The 25,288-nt window shown below is 39.6% G+C and overlaps 1 protein-coding gene across 1 annotated transcript; it reads right to left on the bottom strand.

The window, feature by feature from the left end:
• LOC137274086 (uncharacterized) lies at window positions 1-25,234 on the bottom strand. The gene is made up of 6 exons (XM_067807086.1): window positions 25,079-25,234; window positions 21,135-21,620; window positions 13,011-13,106; window positions 11,932-12,165; window positions 10,057-10,219; window positions 1-4,713 (listed from the first exon to the last, which is right to left on the bottom strand). The coding sequence occupies exons 2-6, from the start codon at window positions 21,594-21,596 to the stop codon at window positions 1,949-1,951; spliced, it is 3,720 nt and encodes a 1,239-aa protein (XP_067663187.1). The 5' UTR covers window positions 21,597-21,620; window positions 25,079-25,234; the 3' UTR covers window positions 1-1,948.
• Between the last annotated feature and the right edge of the window lie 54 nt (window positions 25,235-25,288).

The raw sequence follows: 25,288 nt of genomic DNA on the forward strand, positions 1-25,288 counted from the left end.
ATTATTCTTTAACAACAAATTAAGTATGATATTGGAAGCTAAATAGAATCTCAACCTTGTGTCTTTTGATATAAAAAATATTACTTGTTGATACAAACTAAACCTGTATCATGAGAATAACAACATGAACAACACAAACAATTTGGAAACCTTTGTAACCCTGCTTGATGGTAACCAAGGGCATATGAAAATTGACAGTAAAAGCCATTACCATTAATATACACCCACTACACCCCAAAATCAAAAGCTATTATCAAAATGTAGAGACACAAGCCAGATATCAGTGTGGATTGATCCAATAGTGGACCTGAGCAAACGATTTACAAAATCTACACTCTAAAAGAAAAGAAGAAAAACAAATAAAAAAACAACCAAAAAAAGCAAACCCCCCAAACTCGCACACCCCTTAAAAACCCACCAAACAAACAAAAGGAACCATCAGAAGAATATCCTAAACCAACTCTATATAGTCATGTCTGGCAAGGTAATGGATGATGGTAGTTCACAACATGACAAGTTTCTTGTAGCCTCAAACTACTGAAAACAGTGAATATGTACTTTTATTTCCAGTCACAAATGAAATGACTACAAAAGATAGTACTGACATGTTAAGTTCATAGGTGGATCCAGAGAGCATGTGCATGTGTGTATGCATGTCATTTTCCACCAGGACACAAAAAGGGGGTCAATCATAAAGATACTGAAGTCACCTTCAGATTTTGCCAAAGTTACAATTGTTTCTTTCAATGATTCCAGTTAAAAAATGTCATTCAATTTTACGAATGGAATGTAAGTGCAGTCCGAAAATGTACTTAATGGACAAAAATGTATATGTTTTTGTCCATAATTCTGAATTTTAATGACTTTTCTTCAAATTTTGTAGAATTTCTACTGTTATCATATTGGCATAGTTTGAGGCTACAATTCGTATCGACTACAATAAAATTGTTGAGGTTGGCATCTCTGCATGCCTGCAGGGATGCACATCCCATCTTTAGTACTCAAAGTTTATCAAATTACCACTGAAAGTTTCACACCCTTTCTCAAAAATCTGTATCTGACCCTGAAATTTTTGAGCAAGTACAAACAAGTGGGATTAACAGATTGACTTCTGTAAATGTTACTTTGCTGGGATTTGCAGTTCAATCTAACAGCTCACATATATATCTTCTAATTTGTTTATCATATCCTTTGGATAGTTCTTCTTCAACATGCTGAAAAGTTCAGATCATAACAGTTTTACTTTGCTTTCAAAGAGTAACAGTATAAACCAGTGTAATACACTGTGCTACACAAGTGAGATTCAACCACTGATGCAGCTTGTTGTGAACTCTCTAACTAATCCTGATACATTACACTTCTTCCTGTATTAGTTGTGAATGTTAAGACACATTAATGTTGGTCACAATATTTTGGAACAGACTAATAACATAAATTATGGAGAGAAAATTCCAAAACAAAGTCATCTCTTGATACTATTTCACTCGTCTCCCACTAAAAAAATTCATTGCCCTTAACATTTGTTTCCTTCAATTTCAGCCCTTAGTGGGTTACCATCTTCAATAAATAGCAGAGGAAACATCTTCTGACATAATTTCAACTCTATTTTGACAGTATATAACTGGCTATCATCTTGAATCCACCATCCCCTCTCTGTGGTGGTGAAGAGACTGGTGTGACTTGACTTGTAATGCGCGATCACCAGATGTGTGTTCAGGTGACTGTATCATTGATGCCAGCCAGTGAAGGAGAATTTAACGTGCTGCCACTCCGTCTGAAGGCATTTCCCATGTCTCATCTGGCATCACCGGATTTGGGGACACTGGTTGCAGCATCAGATAGATTAGGTTCTGCAGGAACATTAACACTACTGAAACGTGTCCCCTATTCAGAACAGGGATAATTATATCCAAAGCCACTGGATGCTGTTGATGCTGTTGATGCTGTATCACTGGGTTTTTTTTGGGAAAGGAAATCCAAACACTAAATTGTTGCCCACTGAAGAAGTTGGTGTTCCAAACTGGAAGCCTGTCTCCCTTGGAACAGCAAACTGAAACTGAGATTCAGTTTGCATTCCGGCTGCTTTCCTTACATCAGATGGAAAGGAGACCTTCGGGAAACTGGCTTGTGCTAATTCAGGGTTTGCCGAAACATTTACAGGCGTAAAACTAAAGCATGTTTTTCTGGACATATCCATAGCATTACCAAATGTAAACATCCCTTGAGAGTTGTCACTCTTAACAGAAAGAGATGCGGGCTGTCCAAGCTGAAAAGCACCAGGTGACACAGTGAAGGACCCCCCAGTTGCAGCAGTTGAGGATGAAGTGGATGATGCATCACTTGGGGGCAATCTGTCCATGCTCACCACCTGATTTTTGTTTGTTTGTTGAACTATAGAGTTATTGTCATTCACAAACAATTCACCACCAGTATCAGACTTCTGTGCTGTAATAGTCTCATTTGGGTTTTTAGATTGTTTGTCTTTCGTTATTACTCTGTCAGAATCACCAAATAGTGGAGGAGAGTGATGGTTCCCTGGGAGGGATCGTTCATCTTGACATGGAGTGGAACACCTGCTGTCACTAGGCTGGACAGGAACTGTACTACTGGACACCATGGAAGAATTGTTGCTGATATCTGGTCCAGTGTTGACAGTTGGCTCTGATGTTCCCGTGCTGGAGCTCATACTTGCTGTAGCTAAATCCGGGACTTGTGTTGGTATGCTGGAGCTCAATGTTGTTGTAATGCGGTTTGGTACCAGTGTTGTTGCTGAATCCGGGACTTGTGTTGGTATGCTTGAACTCAATGGTGTTGTAATGGGGTTCTGTGTTGTTGTTGAATCCGGGACTTGTGTTGGTAAGCTAGAACTCAATGGTGTTGTAATGGGGTTCGGCGTTGTTGCTAAATCTGAGACTTGTGTTGGTATGCTGGAGCTCAATGGTGTTGTAATGGGGTTCGGTGTTGTTGCTGAATCCGGGACTTGTGTTGGTATGCTGGAGCTCAATGGTGTTGTAATGGGGTTCTGTGTTGTTGCTGAATCCGGGACTTGTGTTGGTATGCTAGAACTCAATGATGTTGTAATTGGGTTCGGTGTTGTTGCTAAATCTGAGACTTGTGTTGGTATGCTGGAGCTCAATGGTGTTGTAATGGGATTCTGTGTTGTTGCTGAATCCGGGACTTGTGTTGGTATGCTGGAACCTAATGTTCCCGTAATGGAGTTCAGTGTTGTTTCTGGGATGAATGCTGGTGAACTAGAGCTTGGTGTTGCTGTGTTGGTATCCAGTGTTTTTGCTGCTGTTGTGATGCCAAGACTGCAAGATTCTGAATTGAGGACTTGTGTTGACGCTTTAGACACATTTTCATCACAGTTACCTCTGTAAGATTCAGAATACTGAGTAGGAGTGCTTGTTTCATATGCTGCTGGAGCAAATAACCCTGCATGGGGCTGTGCTGAGAAGGCCATAGGTTGAAGTCTTGAGCTTCCAGGGACAGTTGTTGACAGTGGTAAACCATATCCTGGAGACATTACTGTTACAGTGTTATCTACATAATGGCCATTTGTCCAGAGTGAGTTCATGCTTGGGACATAATGCTGGCTTGTTGCAGTGTTAACTGTTCCTTGGCTTGTTGAGTCTGGATGTGCGAAAAACACTCCTGAGCATTGGAAACTGCTGCTGGTAAAGTTTACATCTATACTTCTTCCAGACTGTTCAGGCAGATTGGGTGCGACAGTCAGGTTTGATCTTTCAGGACCTGAATGTGGGACCTTTGCTGCAGCAATAACACTGAAGGAACCACCATTTGAAATGCTAGTAGGGAAGGAACATTTGGTCGCACTAGTGCACTTACCAGTTGATGCATTAGACTGTGGAGATGGGGAACTGGATCCCAAGGTTAGTGTTTTGGGCTGGAAGGCTTCTGGGACTGACTTGGTACTGAAAGGATCACCATTAGTAAAGTTCAACTTGAAACCTGTGTTTCCGCCAGTTCGTTGGTGTCTACCTCTTACTGTTGCTCTCTGTCGACTTGGTGATGATGATATTCCCCTTCCAGAAAAATCTACATTCATAGGGTTTGATGAGTTTCCAAAGAAAGAAACGGTGGTGGATGGAGCTGAAAAAACACTTCCCCACTGCTTTGGTGCCTGACTTGGGTTGCTGTACACTGTATCTGTCCCTGTGATACCACCTGATCCAAATACTGTTCCTGAACCAAAATGGAAACTGTTGGGACAAGTTGTCTGATATCCTTTGAATCCCTTCGTTTCCTTTTTCAACATCTTGGCTACATGTTCACTTCCTTTCAAGGTGAAATGTTTTGCTGACACTTCAAGTTTCTTCAGAGATGTCTCAATGGAGTTGTAGCAATCAGTGAGGGCTGATGAGGAGGAGGCACTCACACTAGTGTCTTCTCTTGGGCTAGATGAAGAAGCCCCTGTTGGAGATACAGACAAATTATTTGATGATACTGACATAGATGTGGATGCACTGGAACGTTGTGCTATAGCTCTGACTCGAGTAGTCCTTTGTCTACCATCTTGAGAGATACCTGGCGTTTGTCTTGTAAGTTGAGACTGTGGTGTGCTAAACATCCACATTGTGACATCAGAGTCAAGTTCTCCTCGTCTGCTCTGTGGCTGTGGGATGCGATCTGGAGATGTTCTCATAGGGCTGGTGGGTGACACTCCTACCCGACTCACAGAGTCACTTGCAACTGCAACAGGAACATCAAAACTATCACACATAATGTTTACCTGACTTTTCTCTGACAAGAATTTGATGCTAATGCCAAAAAACCCCCAAAAAACTTTGGGACATGGAAATGACTGATATTGATATATAATGTGACAAGGATCAGCAGCTCACAAAACTTTCTCCTTGACTCTACTACATTTTACATGCATGTTAGATAATAGTCTTGCCATGTGCACCTTTATTTGCACATATGAAATGAAGAAATTAACCATTTAGAATCAATCAGAGCTATATTTGTCCTTACGACATGAACAAACCAACCCATGTAATTACAGAAAACAGATCCCATGCTAATAACATCAAGCAAATAACTGATCTAGATACAGAGAAAAAAACCCCACATATTGGTACATATGACACAAAGAAAGACCATGAAAACATCACATCACACTTTGAATAATCCCATTTTGCAAATAAATAGCACATGGGCATATCTGTGGGTCATGATTAACTTGTGTATTAAGTTTGATGAACCTAGTATGTTTAGTTTCAGTGATATGCTGTGGCCATGCAACCATCAAACACATTTTGCACCTTGTCATGTTTCCATAGAAACAACAAAAATAGCAAAGGCACATCAATGGATAATGATTGACATGTGAGTGAAAGAATGAACACTACATACCCCTGATACTTTGTAGTGGGGGTATAAAAATACTAAAAATTTGACAATATCTGCAAAACATTGACTTAAAAGTCAAGTGTACGGATCTTGCCACATAACAGCACAGCCCTTAAACATGTCATTGTCAAACACGAGCTATCACTGTCAACAATGTGACTAGCTGTCCGTGTGGTAATGAACTGTTACTGTCAACATAGTAACCACCTGTTACCACAGAAACTACCTGCTATTGTTACCAAAGTAACTGTCACAGAGGTAACCACTTGTTACCACAGAAACTACCTGCTATTGTTAACAAAGTAACTGTCACGGAGGTAACCACCTGTTACTGTCACAATAGAAACCACCTGCTTTTGTTAACAAAGAAACCACCTGTCACTGTTACCAAAGTTACTGTACAAATGAAATCACTTGTTCCAACAGGTGGTCCTAGAGGTGACTCTGGGTTACAATATGTCCCTTGAAACACATGTTCATCCTAAGTTGTATCCAAATGGATCACATGGTCAGACTTAATGACTTATTAACATTGCCATACAAATAACAGAGTGGAATGGTCCTCATAATATCAGTCAAAAATTGTCTGGTCCTGACGTGTTATTGGGTGCTGTCATATACCTGGAGCCTGTTTCACAAAGCTGTCCTACCAGTATGACCTTGTAAAGCAGGTGGTAGACCACATTTTACATTTTCACCCCGATTTGCAAAGACCGCATACATTTACACTGTGTTGTAAACAGCGCAAAATTTTGGACCCTGATTGACCTGTCGTAAATGCTTTAGGAGTTCGTAAACACTACAGTACAAAGATGGCGTCAACAATTATGGTACCGCAAGTGACTAAAATGCGCTAACAAAGAAGACTTAAGAAATTCTGAGACAGGTCAAACATGCTTGACACTCTGGATGATGTTGACATGATGTCGAGAAATAGATTTCCATTCCATGTTGTTTTCTAACTGTGCATAATGTTTGAGCCCCAATATTTTTGACACAAATGTGCTATTCTCAAGTACTGTTGCAGGTTTATAGAGACTTATACAAGAACTTGAGACTTATTGTGACAAATACATATTAACTGTAAACAGAAATAAAACTAAAGTAGTAGTTTTTAAGGTGGGCGTTTATCAAAACCGAGAAATGGTTACATAAAGGTAAAGAAATAGAATGCACCAGTTCATACAAATATTTGGGAATGTTCTTTAGTAACTGTTTATCTTGGACAGCACATGTTAATTACGCTTGTTTGCAAGCACAAAAAGTCATGATAGGTATCTTCAAACAACTAAATGTACTTGGAGACATAAATTTCAGTTCTTATTTTAAAATATTTGATACAAAAATTAAGCTGATTTTATTGTATGGAGCCAAAATATGGGGTTTGAATTATTACAATGATATAGAAAGAGTCCAAATGAAAGAATGTAAAAGATTTCTTGGTGTTAAGTCCAATACAATGAATATAGTGGTGTATGGAGAATGTGGTAAACACCCGATGTACTTGTATACGATTATAACAGCTATAAAATACTGGTTAAAACTACTGAAGATGCCTTCTTATAGGTTACCAAAGAAATGTTACAATATGTTGATGCTATTCGATAAAAATGGACATACAAATTGGGTTTCTTCAGTTCTCATTTTCTATTCTCTAAAGGGTTTGGTTACACATGGAACAATCAGTATGTTGATTCTGAGTGTAAGTTTATTCCAGAACTAACACAAAGACTAAAAGATATATATAACATGAATGGTTTGCAAAAATATCACTTTCTGGTAAATGTTTGAATTATAAGATGTTTAAGTGTACTTTTGATGCTGAAACATATCTTTCACGTCTCATTATAAAAAAAATATGGGATGGTGTTAAGCCGATTGAGATGTTCTTCTGTTTATTTATCGAAAGTGGAAGATTTAAAAATGTCACAAGAGAAAACAGAACTTGCAAACTATGTGATCTTAACCAAATAGAAGATGAGTATCATTTTCTTTTAATTTGTCCTGCTTATAATTCCATTAGGAAGTTGTATGTTCAGAAATATTATTCTGTCCATCCAAACCTTGATAAATTTGCAGCTTTATTAAATAACACCAACCGTAGTATGCTTCAAAACTTGTCCATGCTTGCTTGCTACGCCATGTTGTTTAGCACAGAATATATCTTAGAACACAATGTAACCTACAGTTGATTACAGTCTCTCTTTCAAGTATTTACGTACGTGTTAGAAGATCAAACATAGACATAGCTTTATGTGCTTTAGTTCCTGTACCGTACAATATTCAATACATTGGGACTAATATTGAAGTTTTAAATGAACAGATTAACGGACAGCAATTTAACTCAAACCCTACAAGGAAAACTGATAATATTGATGGAATTATTAAAATCTAAATATTTTAGACATTTAAATACTTACCTTAACATAGTTCTTATGCATATTACCTTAAGATCCGCTTTAAAGAGATCAGACAGTCGTTGATTCGCCCTTCAGTCTTATCTATGTCCATTCTATCGACCAATCAGGCTTCACTTCTCACAACACTTTCACTACCTTCAATCAAAATGGCCCTCCCAAGAAACTAGAATCTGACCATACATGAAAATCCACATTGTAGAAAAACTTGTCTTAAAGAGATCAGTCATTTATTTGCCCTTCTCTGGAATGGCTACCTCATGTATCGGCGAATGTACAGGAATGGAAGTGACATGATCTCCGCTCCCCCACAAGCGTGAACTATCCAAAAAGCTTCACTTTTACTTCAAGTGTCTAGTGAGTCTTTTGTTTTCAGTAAGTTGCTACTTACTGATGCTTTAACACTATTAAAAAATCTGTATCCAGGGAGGCAACAGTATCAGTGACCATAGGGTGAGGCCGTTCAGATAACGGTGACGGGCAATCAGGCAACATGTCAGCAATCCAATCGTAGACCTCCAAATCATCCCATGATACAGTAGGGGCATCGTGCCATGATACAGTAGGGGCAGAAGGTGTTGGATGCTGAAGAGCAAATGACAACTGAGGCTCTTTAACTGTAAGTAGCATCAGGGGAACGTGAGTATACGTGATGCAGCAACCGGCGAGTAATAGGCAACCTAGAGTGGGATTCACAATGGTGCTTCCCACAAGTTGGGGATCTGGAATGTCTATCTTTGGATCACCGAGGTGAGCGATACCTAGACCTACGTTGGCGGTGGTGACTACAGCGAGCAGGAACATGACCTCCTAGAATGACGGGAGCTCTCAGCCTCCAGGTGCCGCGCACGCTCCTCTAATAACTGCGTTTGTAAATCCTCTTTATGAGGGACCATAGAGGAAGGTACCACCCTAGGGATTTGGTAGTCAGCAAACAGCGTTGGTGTTGGTGCTGGTTTATGCAGCAACTCAATAATGTCAGAGGGAGGAGCCATAGTCATTGCTGCTGCAACCACAGTAGATGAGGCAGAAGTTGGTGCTGGTGTCAGTGTTGGAACAAGAGGAGTGTCTGAAGAAGCTTCTGATCCTCCGGATGAGAAAGGGCATCAGATTGTGATAGGTCGATGAAGGCATCCAACGAATGCTGAGGTCCAGGCATCGGCCTACATGGTGCAGGAGTAAAGCCTAGAATAGGTGCCTGAACTGTTGAAGGGGAGGAATGGTTGTCTGGTGTCTCTGGCAGCGAGGATCGTGAGCCCACAGACATCTTTCTCTTGTGCTGTATAAACCATTTCCTCTTGTCAGTGAGAAATGCTTTAAAGTTTGGAACGGACAATGAAGGACAGTGATGACACAAATTAGGATATAATGTGACAAACATACAAGCAAGCAAGAACATTATGCTGAAAGAGATATAGGAGACTACAAACCACCACAATACCCAAGTGCAAGGATACTATTGACGCAGGAAACACAACCCCCACTGAAGTGAGAGACACGAGGTAGCCAGGTAGGTAATTATAAAGTTACAGTATTTTGTTCTTCAGAAAAAATCATAAAAAATGATCACGTCACTTCCGTTCCTGTACATTTGCCGATACATGATCTCTCTATAGTGGTGCTGGAGATAATATGCATAAGACCTATGGTAAGTTAAGCTAAAAACATGACTGACATATTTATCTTGTAATTTTCAATGGAGTTTAATAAGAGAATCCAAAATAATTAATTTATTGGTATTATATTACATTGTTATTCAAACTATTTCTCTATTTGGAGATACTTTGAGAATAACAAGATAAGCAGGTGCCTGTTTGGTCTCGCTGTATGCGTTGCTATGCAACAAAGTACCTCTTAAACGATGTATGACATGGATTTAGGATTGTGCTGTACGACGTCTTTGGCGATGATATGACGTCTTTGTGAAATGGTCGTAAAGGAGGTTGAAAGAGGGTTGTAAACAAGGTTGTATGGGTTATCACATAAATTCAGGAGGCTTTTGTGAAACAGGCGTCTGGAATAGTGCTAAGTGTTCAAGAAAATGTCAAATAAAAAGGGAAGTCAACATGGTACAGATAATATACAAATACTCATAAGCATATATCGATGTTAATGAGATGATGTTGATCACTAGATTGTCTGACTGATAGTCTGTACAGACAGGTGTCATATAGCTGGAATATTGCTGAGCATGGTGTTAAACAACGAAAACCTGACCATCACATCGTTTAACACCAACCAAGTTGTTTGTGAGATGACATACCAGGGTTAGTCCGTCGAACAATCAAATTTCGAATGGCAGCTTCAACTGGGGACCTGACCAGCTTCCATGTCGGCATTGTCACAACAGGGATAGCCCTCTGGAGCATGTCACGTGACTCCTGCCTCACTAGACTGGAAATTTCTTTCTCCAACTCGGTGATACGCTGTGAAGAAATTGATATATTCGTCATACAAGCACTCACATAAAACTATAGTGTTACGAGTGTGTATTTTCTGTATATTTTTGTTATTAATTAAGTGATAATTATTATTGGGTCACAATGTTTAGTGTTTTGAATAATAATTATGATCGGTCACATTTCGTATAATAGATGATCTGCATTTTTAGGATTCTTGCAGCAAGGTTTTACGGGAATTATATGCCCTTGACTTCCTGTTTGTTTACTTCCGGGAGGTTATTCTGGGGTATTCTACAGTGTTGGTGATGGTTGTATGTGTCCGAACTTTCGGGAAATGACTGAATATATATAAAAAGGCTAGTTGCTGTGTTGTGAGGGACACTTTCACATTCATTCACTTGAGTATATCATCATCAAATCACTGCTAACGCTCTATCCGTCAACACCTGATCTACTGCTGTCAGACCGCTCACTGTGTTGCATTCTGCATGACTGTTTCTCTTTCACACTAAGACTTTGGTGAGTTTGCTATACTATATATTTTGGGACCCATTGCCCTAGAGTTTGTCTCACTTGTACTGTATTTGAAATAGATATTATGACATTGACGTTAGACTTTGTATAACTTGCTCTCATTGCCTTAATACAGTATCCGAATATTTTAAACTTGTCTTTGTTCTGTTTTGCTGGTTCACAGGGGGTTTCTTACACCTTTTGGCACACCAAATTCTTAAACGTAACAATAGCACTTGTTCATCAAAGGTAAACCTAAACATGCTGAATAGAGGATGAAAATACATTTTAGCTTCAGCACATGATCAGCTGCTTCTGAGCTTTTCTAAGCTTGTAACAGTATAGACTGTACAAACTTCTCATTCTTATCTGAAATTCTTTGCTTCTTAAAATCAATATCAGTAAAAAGTACTTTAAAAATGGATGAAAAGAGCTTACACAACGCAGTTTTTACCATGTTACTACTTTCTTCAATGTTACAGGAAAGGCACTAGACAGAATGCCAGACAGGCCAAACTAAACAGAATGCTTGTATTCCTGCAAATTCTTATGATACTGCAATGATAATAGCACAGCCTGGTCTTCCTGTTGGGTGCGCCTTACATCTTGCCTTAGCATTGGGTATCTGATAATTTTGACAAGATCTGGAGATGTCTGGGCCAGTAAGGAATGAACAAGTTTAGTTTTACACTGTACACAACGATTTCCCAGCTATATGCTGGCAGTCTGCAAATAATCAAGTCTGGACCAGACAGTCAAGTGATCAACAACATGAGCATATATCTATGAAGTTGATATATGATGACATCTATCAACCAAGTCAACGAGTCTGCAAGCTGATCCCATTAGTCACCTCTTATGACTATCATAGGCTACCGAAGATCAATTCTAACCGGGATCTCCTAGGGTCAGGTCAGTGAGCCAGTGCCGATAGTGGATGGATTGCTGTCACAGATCTGATCTCTTCTTCTGGAGATGGTAACATTGGTAGTTGATTTCCTTGATTGGCATTCCAAAAGTTGTGGAATGGAGAATGAAGACAATTTTTATTTTATTTTTATACAACTTCTTTATTCTATATAGGTGCTTTTTGGACATAGATTCTAACGTCATTGTCTAGCAAGTGGTGTGACAGGCTTACATCACATCCTCATGTTATATTCCTACTTGAAAGACTTATCACTGGCGTTTTATCACTGGAATACTTGCACCTTGTCACTCACCTTCAGAGACTTGACTCCGTTGTTGCATCTGTGGAGGTCTTGCATCTCACTGCTCAGACGCTCCATTCTGTCGAGGATGGCTGAGCACTTCTGTCGATCATACGTCAAGGGATACTTGATGTCCTGAACCTCACTGTGGAGATCTGTGTTCAACCTGGTCAGTCGGGATATCAGGATACTCTTCAGAACCTCGATCTCACTCGTCAGCTCACTCTTGACAGTGTCTTCTTCCCTCTGAGGAAAAACCCACAAACACAAACATCACACACATTTGCTACAACAGCTACTGAACCATACACAAGGACAATCACATGCTATGACCTCATTTGATATGAGTGGTTTATGGAACATAGTGAGTTTAGTTTTGTGTGCTTTTAGCAATATTCAAGCAATATTCCAGCAATATCATAGTAGGGGACACCTGACATGTGCTTCACAAATTGTACTCATGTCAGGAATCAAACCTTTGTTTTTGGAGTTCTTGGAGTGATGAGCAAATGTGTTGAAACGGGTCTACCCCACTGTCCCTTATGGAAATATGGAGAGGAATGAGAATTTGTATTACAATAATGTCAGGATGTGGATTCTGAGGAAAAATGAATGATATTCTGGTCATGTGGTTAAATTATTTCTGCCGGCACTAAATGTGTCAGATTGCAAAGGTATTGAAATCAGCATCCCTAAAATTATGTTTGTTGCTTGCTATCATTCCAGTTCAAATATGTCATGAAATTTGATGAATGGAAGGTAATAATATGTTTTTGCTTATATATCCAAATTTTAATGCATATTATTAAAAATTCATAGGAATTCTAGTGGAATCACATTGGTGTAGTTTGAAGTTAAAATTCGTAGCGACTATGATGAAATCGTAGAGGTTGGCATCTCTGAATATGGGTTCTTGAAGATCAATTCTTCCTTGAATCTTTACAGGTCCAGTCAAAACCTGATAACAGTAACACAGCATGCCTTTGCAATGTCGAGGTTACATATACCTTGAGAAACTAGGATCTTGTAAGTAAAGCTAAGCTGAGTAAAGCTAATTATTCATTGTGGACTATATACAACTACTGACTCACATCCACTGCTGCCAGCTGATCATCCAGGAGCTGCATTCTGTCACTTAGAGATGACATGCGATCACCCACTTCACCTGACAATGCTGTCAGACTTTCCTGCAAACAAATATTGTCGTCAATGACATTTATAATTACAAGAGGGAGGTGGTGATCTAATTAGCCTGATACTATAAATGATATTCTCAAAAAGTTCACTTTATCTCAGATTTCAGTTTGGCCTCATGTTTTCTAATGCAAACCTCTGCAATATTGCAACTATATGATGTTGCCTGTAAGCACTGTAAGCAATTGAGTCTGGATAACACGCATTGATAAGACAAGCAAGCCAGATCATCCTGTTCATCAATTATTCCAACAAGCAAGACTGACCACATTATCATGTCCGGCACCTACTACAAGTAATAAACAATCATAGTGGGATGATCACATCAGAATTGCAAGATGACGTCTAAGTGGGTGAGCACTATAAGACCCCCATTAAGACCTCCTGGATTCTGCGACAAATTTTTAAGAATTCTGCGGCAAAATTTAAGCAAATACTGCATCCTAGCTTTCAATATTCTGCACAACATTCTGTGATTAAAACATTTAGGAAAAAAAACAAAAACATTATACAGACCTTCATAGTTTTATTCTCAAACATAGATATAAAGTTAAGTCGACAGCACATATCACATCTTGAGTAAGTTTGATGACAAAGCACCCACACCTTTTTCTGTGTTTGAGAATTAACACTCGGTGAAAGTTATTTCTCTCCTTTCATTCATAACTTTGATGCTGACGAACAACGTCCGGTTTCATGCATATTTTATATTTAAGCTAAATATGAAATAATTTCAATTTTCAAAAAGATCGATTTTGAAAATGTAATTGCAGTGTCAAATTCATTTAATATTATTTGAAAGATGGCTAAAACTTGCTATATTAATAAAGTATCTTTAATCATGATTATTCTGAAAATGTTGTCACAGTAAATATGTCAGTTCATTTTATGTGTGTAACTGATCCTACTTTTGACATTAACCAGTCCGAGACGTAACGTGTACGCGAGACGGCCTATCGTCTCTTGTCCGCGAGACGGTGCGCTCCGCGGTACTAACTGAAGCGCTTCCCACTAATTAATTCAATCACCGTGGAACCACCTCGATTGGGTGCGAACACGATGCAGGGTAATTAAAGCGTCCCGTAAAATCCCCAAGGGTGGTGGGGTACTTGACAGTCGTGAATGAACAGGTTTTTCGATCTCGGATGCCACGCTTTCGTCATTTGCACTGAACAGATTACAACCTGCAGAATACAAGTTGTTTGTCCGACAAAATATTTACAATCATCCTAGGTTGATGCATACTTGGCCTCTGTATTTTCGATTTTTTCGGCACGTGAAAACATCGGGAAAGCAGAATACCACGCCCAAGGTCGGCTGTTTACACATGCCAATTACACAAAAATCAACTCATCGCTCATGAAAAGGTGATTTATTTCATTTGAATGTATTACTGGTGGAAATGTCAACGTAATCATCTTGCAGAAAGTTACAGAATATTTTGAAACTAATACGACCCCTACCGCATCTTGCATGAATCAAAACTTTGCCAATTTCGTCAAAAGTAATCCTGCGAAAACTATAAAATCATTTGCATATTTTTCGGAAGTGACGTACGTCCATTGTGTAACTCCACACAGCACACTGAAAAAAGGGACTCGCGGTGCCAGCCAAAGCTGACATCTCGTACTGATCAAAATTAGTGTTATACTAAAATACCTGCTTCGATATTTCATTACAGCTCATGGTGTTGACATGTGGATATCGTATCTTCCAGAGTACATATCAGTTTATGCCCGCATTAGCGTTTCTGAACCTCTTGAAAGAGAAATGATGTTTCTTTTAAGACCACCGTAAATAGATGTGCATTGTGTAAAATGACAGAAGTTGGGAAGAAAACAAACTAATTAGACGGTAACTGTTATAAGGTTTCTGGTGAGCCGCTCAAGCGGCTCACTGATCTCGTGTTTGCTTATTGCAAGTTGAGGATGGTGTTCCTCTGTACGGTCCAGCTTGCGAATGATGACTTGTTGATCATGAAAATGCATATAAGTAACTTGAACCTAATTTATGCCTTCGGAAATTGACATGATTTGATAAAGGCATTTAAAAAAAGAAATCACACTTTGTGACATAATTTCGAATTGAAAAAAGTACGAATTTAAATAAGGAAACATAACGCCCCCTGCAGGTTTTAATATCTTTCGCCCCCTCTTTCGATCAAACTCCATATGACCTGGCGGATACATTACGCATTCGGTAAGATCATGTTAAGTCTACAAATCATCATTTTCTGAAGAATTGTGCATCATGTCGGCGATTTGCGTAACATCCCTCATCCTGGAAGACATCATTCCTCCATCCCCTTCAGTGTGCACAGTATATTCAGGTAAGAATGTGTTGTTTCACTTACCCTGTACACATACAGGCAACTTCAATTAGATCGAATACATACGTATTTGCATACATACCTTTTCTACAACAAAACTAACAACACACATTACCAGATCTACTTCAGGTAAAAACTGGGACTTTCTTGTTTACACATATTCTATGTATATGCTTGAAACAGAAAAGGTTTTCGTTCCTGGAAGACAGCATGGCCAGTGGAAGACAACCAGCCCCGTGTATAATCCTGCATGCTGCGTTGGACTGGGAACGGCCAAATGCCCGTTTCCGCCAGGAGTCAGCAGAATGAGGGAACACGCACATTCCTGAGAACATTGCATTATTTGTTATAAAAACGAAAATGTATGAAGCTTTCACTGAATGTTTTAGATGTATCACAGTATGTAGTACAGCTATGTTTATGAAACACAGGTACATATTTCAAATAGATCAGTGCGGCGAATTGTGCTTGTCTTGGTTCATCTTTTTGGCCGAATGCAACACAATTAACTTTCATTTGGATTACGCAATTTATTGTATCACACACGTGACACTGGAGTGAAGACTGGGCCGAACGCGGCCAGGCATAGTTAATGACTGTAGTTGGGTATCACTGAATATACAGGTGGAGACAGGCAACAGGTGTGATGCAGTACAGCACGTTACTTCAGGGTGTGTACATCTAATGAGTTTGCAGACAGTTTACACGGCTATCTGGTGGACACGGGGGGCGATTGTGCAATTTCCTGTTTACGGTGCCTTTGTCGTTCGAGGTATATTTTATGATAGCTTGAAAACACATAATTAAATGCTAATTATATGTATTCCGTTTCCTGTTTGTGTTTGATAATCTGTGAAAGGCCATAGAAATGTTTATTTTGTGGTGACAAATATTCAAGTCGCATGGAGGTGGGCAAAATAGCGTTTTCTTACTTCATTCCGATTGAACTGATCACGTGATAACGATCTCTCACGTGATAATGAGATGACATATTTATGAGGAAGAAAGGAATAAAATTGTTCCAGATGATTACAAACTCAAAATATTGTCCATAGCATTACTGATCGACGACTTATAAACAGATTTTTATTGCTTAATGTTATAATGTTTTTCAAAGTGTTCTGTTTTGGTATGAAGGAGTTATTCTTGTACTGATTATCTTCGAAGAGTACTTGAAAGTGCTGTGCGTCGTTGTCAACACTATCATCGGCTTTCCTATCTTTTACTTTGGTAGATTATTTAAACAGTATTCATAGATAAAAACAATACATTCAAAGCCAACACAGAAATATATATTTTATGTATATGCGTGAAATAGGAAGGGTTTTCCTTCCTGGACGACAGCATGGACAGGAGAAGACAACCAGACCCAGGTACAGTCCAGCATGTTGGTTTGGACAGCCTTTTCAGCCATCATCTGCAGAATGAAGAAATATGTGTATACCAGGGAGTTTTGCATTATTTGTCATAATTACGTAACCTTTCACTGACTGTTTTATATGTATTTAGTATAACTATGGAAATAGTTATATATTCTCGGACACAGGTGCATGTTCAAAATTCTTCAGTACGGCGAATTGTATTTGTCCCCTGACAGAATGAAACACAAATAAATTTCACACAGATTATGCAATATCACACACGACACTGTTTTCCAGCAATGATTAAGCCGGAATGAAGAGGATGCAGTCAGGCATAGTTTATGACTGCAGTTGATTAGCCCTGAATATACAGGTAGGAGACTGGATACCCATTTATTGGGTTTGGAGACAGCATATTTGCAGACAGTTGACACGGCTGTCTTGTGGACACTGCCAGCCACTGTGCAGTTTCCTGCTTACGATGCTTTTATCGTCCGTGATAAACTTAAAAACGCACAATTAAATGCTAATTATTTTGTTTGGTGTTGTTAAGCTGGTAAAAGACAGAATCATGTTTATTCAGTTGTGACAAAAATTCAGTTGATATGTAGGTGAGCAAAATCTGCTCAGGGAAGTGGCATCTTCCGTGTGTAACAGGGATGGCTCGACTGATTTTATTGCTGTAGTTGACTAATAATACAGCTTTGAAACAATGTCAGTCTAAGTAAACTCAGTCTCAATGTTATTCCTTAAACTCCACCACTGAGTTTAACAAAACCTAGCAGAAGGTCGCATCAGGCAACCTTTGAGCGACCTATGACCGTCCAATCAATAGCGAGACGGTTATATAGATTTAACCAATCAGACAACGGCTACTACTTAGGGGCACAGCTCTCTCCAACAACAATCCGCAGAAAATACAGATATTTGACCTGCGATATATACGCTTTGGGGTTTCTGTTGACATGGTGACCATTGGCTAATATTTCTGCAAGATGAGATCCCTTGAATATTGCCAAAGCACTGTTTTCGGAGACAGTTAACTCTGTTGTCATGGTTGTAATGTGCGCCGTGTGAATCACCCAGAAGCGATCATACGCTAAACAACATTCGGAATCGTTCGGGTACGAACCTTTTCGAGATAAAAAGTTCAAAAGGTGTGTGCGAATGTCCACTTTCGCGATTTGGAAAGCTGTGTTCTAATTGGTCAGTCCCAAAGGTTACCTGACGCGACCTCCCATAATGTTTTGTTAGACTCAGTAATGGAGCGTAAGGAAAAGTACTGAGGCTAAGTTTACTTAGACTGGAAACAATATATATGAATACATAAATCTCCGTCTAAATAACTCTTTTTTTTTATCACATTCACGTCATCTGTTTAAAAGTGGAGAAATCGCATTTCTATAACATTACGTGTTGATGACAATGACATAAAACTTAAGGAAATGAGTGGTAATTCCTGCATGCAGTGTGTTCAAGAATACATTTTGCTTAAACTATTAAAGATCATGCAGTCCTCCGAAGTTACTTACCACCTGATGCGAGTGAACATATTGAGCACCGGGTCGGCTCCCGTGGCAAAAGGCGTCTCTCGTAGTCGTAACGATCTTGTGAGTAAGGTTTGAGTGTCTGACGAGCAGTGGGAGGAAAGTAGATGTGTTTCAACGCGATGCCACACCTAGATGCGTTCGTGTACTTGAACAAGTACTTGTATGGTGTAAATCTGCATTGAATATGCTTTCAGAACATGTTAAGTTAATGTTTCTATGAAACAGGCACATATGTGAAAATCGTCGTCAAAACCGACTACTTTTGCCTCTCGAACGTCTGTTGATGTTGTGAGGGCGGTGTGTGTGTGTCTGTGGCCAGTAGCAGGAAAGTAGATGTGTTTCATCGCGATTGTACACCTATGTGCATTCGTGTGCACGAACAAGTACTTATACGAGGTAAATCTGCATGGAATAAGCTTTCAGAAAATATAAACATCATGTTTGTGTGAAATGTGCACATAGGTGAAAATTGTCGTCAAAAACTGACTACTTTTGTTCGTGCTTCTGGGAAGCGTCTCTCGTACGCGTAACGAAATTGGGAGGACGCTGTGTGTGTCTGTGACGAGCGGTTGGTGGAAAGTAGATGTGTTTCATCGCGAGTGTACACCTATGTGCATTCGTGTACACGAACAAGTACTTATACGAGGTAAATCTGCATGGAATAAGCTTTCAGAAAATATAAACATCATGTTTGTGTGAAATGTGCACTTAGGTGAAAATTGTCGTCAAAGGCTGACTACTTTTGTTCGTGCTTCTGGGAAGCGTCTCTCGTACGCGTAACGAAATTGTGAGGACGCTGTGTGTGTCTGTGACGAGCGGTGGGTGGAAAGTAGATGTGTTTCATCGCGAGTATACACCTATGTGCATTCGTGTACACGAACAAGTACTTATACGAGGTAAATCTGCATGGAATAAGCTTTCAGAAAATATAAACATCATGTTTGTGAGAAATGTGCACATAGGTGAAAATTGTCGTCAAAGGCTGACTACTTTTGTTCGTGCTTCTGGGAAGCGTCTCTCGTACGCGTAACGAAATTGTGAGGCCGTTTGTGTGTCTGTGACGAGCGGTGGGTGGAAAGTAGATGTGTTTCATCGCGAGTGTACAACTATGTGCATTCGTGTACACGAACAAGTACTTATACGAGGTAAATCTGCATGGAATAAGCTTTCAGAAAATATAAACATCATGTTTGTGAGAAATGTGCACATAGGTGAAAATTGTCGTCAAAGGCTGACTACTTTTGTTCGTGCTTCTGGGAAGCGTCTCTCGTACGCGTAACGAAATTGTGAGGACGCTGTGTGTGTCTGTGACGAGCGGTGGGTGGAAAGTAGATGTGTTTCATCGCGAGTGTACACCTATGTGCATTCGTGTACACGAACAAGTACTTATACGAGGTAAATCTGCATGGAATAAGCTTTCAGAAAATATAAACATCATGTTTGTGTGAAATGTGCACATAGGTGAAAATTGCCGTCAAAAACTGACTACTTTTGTTCGTGCTTCTGGGAAGCGTCTCTCGTACGCGTAACGAAATTGTGAGGACGCTGTGTGTGTCTGTGACGAGCGGTGGGAGGAAGGTAGGTTTGTTTCAACACGATGATACACCTATGTGCGTTAATGTACACGAACAAGTACATGTACGAGGTAAATCTGCGTTGAATAAGCTTTCAGAAAATATGAAAATCATGTTTATGTGAAGTGTACACATAGGTGAAAATTGTCGTCTGAAGTCTAATATCTACTGGTATGGCAGCTAACATAAAACGTAAAACTGTTTTTGCATCGGTAGAAGTGACCCCCACTCTTAATCGTGTTTTCCAACGATTATACTTCCAACAAAAGAGTAGTCCGTATGAAAAAATGTTATTCGTGATTTTGTTTAAATTTATTATACCCCTTTGATGTAACGCAAGAAATATCGCCATGTACATTACGCACGCTTCACACAGTCTCAGACTCAAGACGGATGTTTTGACTGGGCAATTTAGTCAGGCATCAGTTACCTCCCATTAATGACACGCTAACCCGGTCACTTCCACGCGAGACGATTCGCGCGGTTTCGAAGAAAGTAAACATGTTTCAACACAATAACAAACAGGTGTGCGTTGGTGTGCATCGAAAGCTGCATATATATTATGAATCTACGATAAATGCGCTTTCAGAAAATACTAAATGTACGTTTCTGAAAATTATGCACATAGGTGAAATTCGCAGTTGAATATCGCCAATTTTTGCTCAAATTTTGCACATTTTTGTCATTTTTTGACAATTTAATTTCCTCTTTTTATGTTTTCATTCACGTCATCCGATAACTTGACCATCTGTCAATGACTGTAGCAAATTTTGTTTAATTATTTTCACAAATAACAATTTTAGACATGTTTTTGTGTGACATGCAGAATTTCTCTCTCTGTGATCAGGGAGTCACGCGTATGAGTGACCCCCTCTCAGGTAGTCACTTGTACGCGTAACGGGAGACCGTCTCGCGTACACGTTACGTCCTCTACTGTTAACTATACTTTTCATTTCGTCTGTCAGTCAGTTTTCTCCCAATTTTTAACATAAGCAAATTCCGCAGCAGAAAAGTGGCAAATTCTGCACTGGTTCTGCAAGAAAATACATTTTCCGCAGACCTGACTTTTTTCTGCATGGCAAGGTAAATTCTGCGATTTTTTCTGCAACAGCAGAATTGCGGAATCTAGGAGGGACTGATTAACCGCAACGTGTACATTACCATTTATACAGACACTTTAAAAAAGGCCAAAACAAACTACCCATACCCATGTAGTCTTCCACTGAACATCAAGAGGCTTCAACCAGTGTTTCTCAGTATCACACTTCAGTTTCGGGCAGACAGAACAGAAAGCCTTCAAGCAGTAAACGCAGTACTGATCCAGATCGTTGTTTGGATGTTTCCAACATTCTGTTGAGTTAAGTGTTGGAATTGGAGTTGCTGATACAGCCCGTCTCCCTTCATTTGTCTTCAGGACAGTCACCAAATTGGATAATGCTAAGTTTTCAGGCAACCTGTCAATACCTGATCTGCTGGGGGTCCGGCACACAGGGCACTTGAACCTGTAACTTGAGTAGTAACCTTCATTCCTCTCTAAATCCTTGAGGCACTTTTTGCAGAATGAGTGACTGCATTGCAAAAGGAGAGGACAAGAGTACAACTCGCAGCACACTGCACATGTCAGCTCCTGTTCTACATTTTTAGACAGAGATGAGTCTGCTTGGGCCATGCTTGCTGCTACTGCTAGAGTTACCTGAAACAGAAGTGCCTATTTATGAACATGATGTAAAATGGATAAAAATCTTTGTGAAAGGGAAAAATAGATCTAGTGTGAATCAAGCATTTAACAAATGGCACATAGACACATGAAGACTCATAGATAGGTACACCCTTGCAGCATTGGTGAGATTGCAACACAGTTCTGCAAATATTGATGAGACAATAGGTTTCGACTTGATGGATGCGAAAATTTCTTAGAAGGACAAAATGGCAATTTAAGAGTATGAAACCATGTGCAGGAAATATTTCCTATTTTCCTTCCTCACACAAAACAACCACAGAGACATTTCTCATGCTGATCAACAAAGCGAATGGTCAAGATACAAGAGTAATTTTCCCGTATATTGGCCCGTCGTAATATTCACAAGGCACACAATTCATATGTGGCCGACATCATCAGTATGGACCTTCACAGTACTCCAGGAAGTGTACTCATCTGTCAAGAATTAATGACAAGAAACCTTAGGTTAGCTGCCCTGAAAGATAAGATGCAAGAGGTTTATTGACTGGTGATGCCACTAGCAATGCCAACTTCTCAACTCTCAATTCAGTTCTGCATATATCAACATGATCAAAGGGGACCTAACAAGCCTATCTCCTGAATCACATCCAGAGATGCCTGGAATTGTTCTGAAGGGGTCCTTAACTACTCAGAGGACTTCTCTTTTTCGCCAAGACTATTGAAGGAAGTGGCTGTAATCATTGCACCTACACTAGCACACAACTTACCAACTTTCTCTGGATTCAAGCTCGGTTCCATTCGACTGAAAACCAGTAAATATTACACCTGTTTTCAAGAAAGGGGATAAGTCAGTAGCTGCGAAGCACACACAAACTACCATATGCTCCAAGCTTCTATAGCTTATAGTTCTATAATATCACACCTAAACTCTCTTAATCTCTTACCTGATAGACATTATGGTTTTAAGAACCACCCTTCCAGTGAAACCCAGTTGGTCCAGACCATCCACTTGTTTGTTTAGTGTGAAGACCAAGGGAGTCATTCAGTGAGATGATTTTTTCGCTGCACTCAGCAATATTCCAGCTATATCAGCATGTATATGTCTGAGGTCTGCAAATCATTGAGTCTGCACACGACAGTCCAGTGATCAACAGCATGAGCACTGACCTGGGCAATTGGGAACCAATGACATGGGAAAGTTCATGGCAAATGGCTAAATGTGTAACCATGCACAAATCTAAGAAAATGAAGATATTATGTCACTTGTACAACTTTCATGGATTCAACTTAGAAACCATTGATACTGCCAAATACCTGGGCATCAACATTTCAAGTGACCTTTCATGGAAGATACATATCCAACAAGTGAGGGCATGTGCCTATACCACCCTAGCCCGTCCTATCATGGAGTATGCCTCCATAGTTTCGGACCCTTCTCAACAGCTTCATGTATATACCTTGGAGAAGGTACATCGGCAACCTTCCAGATTTGTGCGCAATAACTACAATGATTATGATCAAGGTTGTGTTACTGCAATGCTACAACACTTTGGATGGGAAAACCTCCAACTCTGGAGAGCTAGCGCCAGATTCACCTTTTCCTACAAGATCATAAATAACATCATCATCACCTACCTACATAACTCCATTCATGGAGTTTACACCCATACATGAGGATCATAACAACATTGTGCAAACAAGAGGGTAACCAAAACTCTTCCTCTACAGGACAATCATCACGTCAAAGGGTAGTTCATATGAATAAACTCTTATTCCAGCCAAGGCTTACACCTTGGTATAGTGCGAAGGGGTGCCAGTCAAATTGCCCCAGCGACAAAACGCCCCAGCAAATTTGGTCAAATCGCCCCAGATATTTGGTCAAATCGCCCCAGGTTTGGTCAAATCGCCCCAGGGGGGTAGTCAAAGTGCCCCAGATTATTCAAATGGTCTGATATATGCTATAAATGCATGGTTTTATCAACTTCCATACTAAACTGAAAGCCAAAAGATATGTTACATCTCTTCATATGTGAATAATTTCCCTACCATGTCAAGTTGAAGAACCCATTTGTGTGTGCTACATAGACTGTTCATTTCAGAAGAAGAGTAAGTAATGCTGTTTTTTGTATGACGCTCGTGGACAGTGTTAAACCCATGTGTTTAAGAGTGGTATCAATCGTTCAGTTTGCGATCAATCACAGAAACAAAAGAGACTTTGAAAAAGGCAGAATTTAATGAAATAATCTTAGATTAGTATCTGGTGTGTCCTCCACTGGCATTCAAACATGCCTGAACTCGCAGTCTCACAGAATATGTCAAACGTCGGATGAAAGCAGCTGGAATCTGTCTCCACTCGTCCATCAGAGCAGCACTAAGTTGTTGACGTGCATGTGGTTGTTGCTGACGTAACCCGATGCGACCATCGAGGTAATCCCAGAGGTGTTTCATGGGGTTCATATTCGGTGATCTTGCATCACTTAGTTAACATGTTTTAATAGCCTGTTTATATCCAAACTATTTGACAAGACTTATTTACAAAAGCTCTAAATTATTTTGATAAGTATTATACCATACTTGTTGACCAAACCTATGAATTTACAGCCTCACTTTTTGACAAGAGTAATTAAAAAAAAACCCAGCAAATTGTTTTCATAAGTATTATACTATACTTGTTGAGAAAACCAATGCATTTACGGCCGAACTTTTTGACAACAGCAGCTGTAGATTGTTTTGATATGTATTAAGCCCCATACTTGCTGACAAAAATTGTGCATTTACGGCCAAAAAACATTTTATACAAGCCTTTCATTTTATTCTTGTAATTTACAAAAGCATAGATAACATGCAAATAATTGGTGTTATAAGTGTTGTCTATACATGAATATTACTTTTCCTCTCATCAGTTTACTAGTTAAATATTTATCAGAAACATTACTACATAGTATTATGTGAAGGCTGTAACATGGAAGTTATATACAGATTGTAATTCTTTACCAAATAATTGGTATTTCAGTGTTACCTAGGCATGGGATATTACTAATAATATAACACATAATCTTATGTGAAGAATATAGTATGGAAGTTGACAAAATCAAGCATTTGTGGCATATATCAGACCATTTTGAATAAACTGGGGCGTTTTGACCAAACCTGGGGCGATTTGACCAAATATCTGGGGCGATTTGACCAAATTTGCTGGGGCGTTTCGTCGCTGGGGCGATTTGACTGGTACCCGAAGAGACAATCCAGTGATCAACAGCATGAACATTGATTTGCATAATTGGTAACCGATGACATGTGTCAACCAAGTCAGCGAGCCAGACCACCCGATCCCGTTAGTCGCCTCTTACGGCCAGCATAGTCGCCTTTTATGGCAAGAATGGGTTGCTAAAGGCGTATCCTCCCCAAGACCTATCAGGGTCGGAAGAGAGAGAAAACAGAGTATCCACACTGATGCAGTTATATCTTACCTATCACCATCTACTTGCAGGAAATGACAATATCATATGTCAGTCACATTACTGTAAAATAAACTACAAACGGTAGTATTTGTTCTTGAAGCTATCCACGTTACGTTCATAGACTTCTGAGAATTATAAAACGAAAGTGGCGCTACGCACCACAATCACTACTTCCTGTCATGTGAACATTCACTTCCGGTGTAAACAAACCGTCACGAT

This window comes from Haliotis asinina, chromosome 2, assembly GCF_037392515.1.
Source record: "Haliotis asinina isolate JCU_RB_2024 chromosome 2, JCU_Hal_asi_v2, whole genome shotgun sequence".
Lineage (NCBI taxonomy): Eukaryota > Metazoa > Mollusca > Gastropoda > Lepetellida > Haliotidae > Haliotis > Haliotis asinina.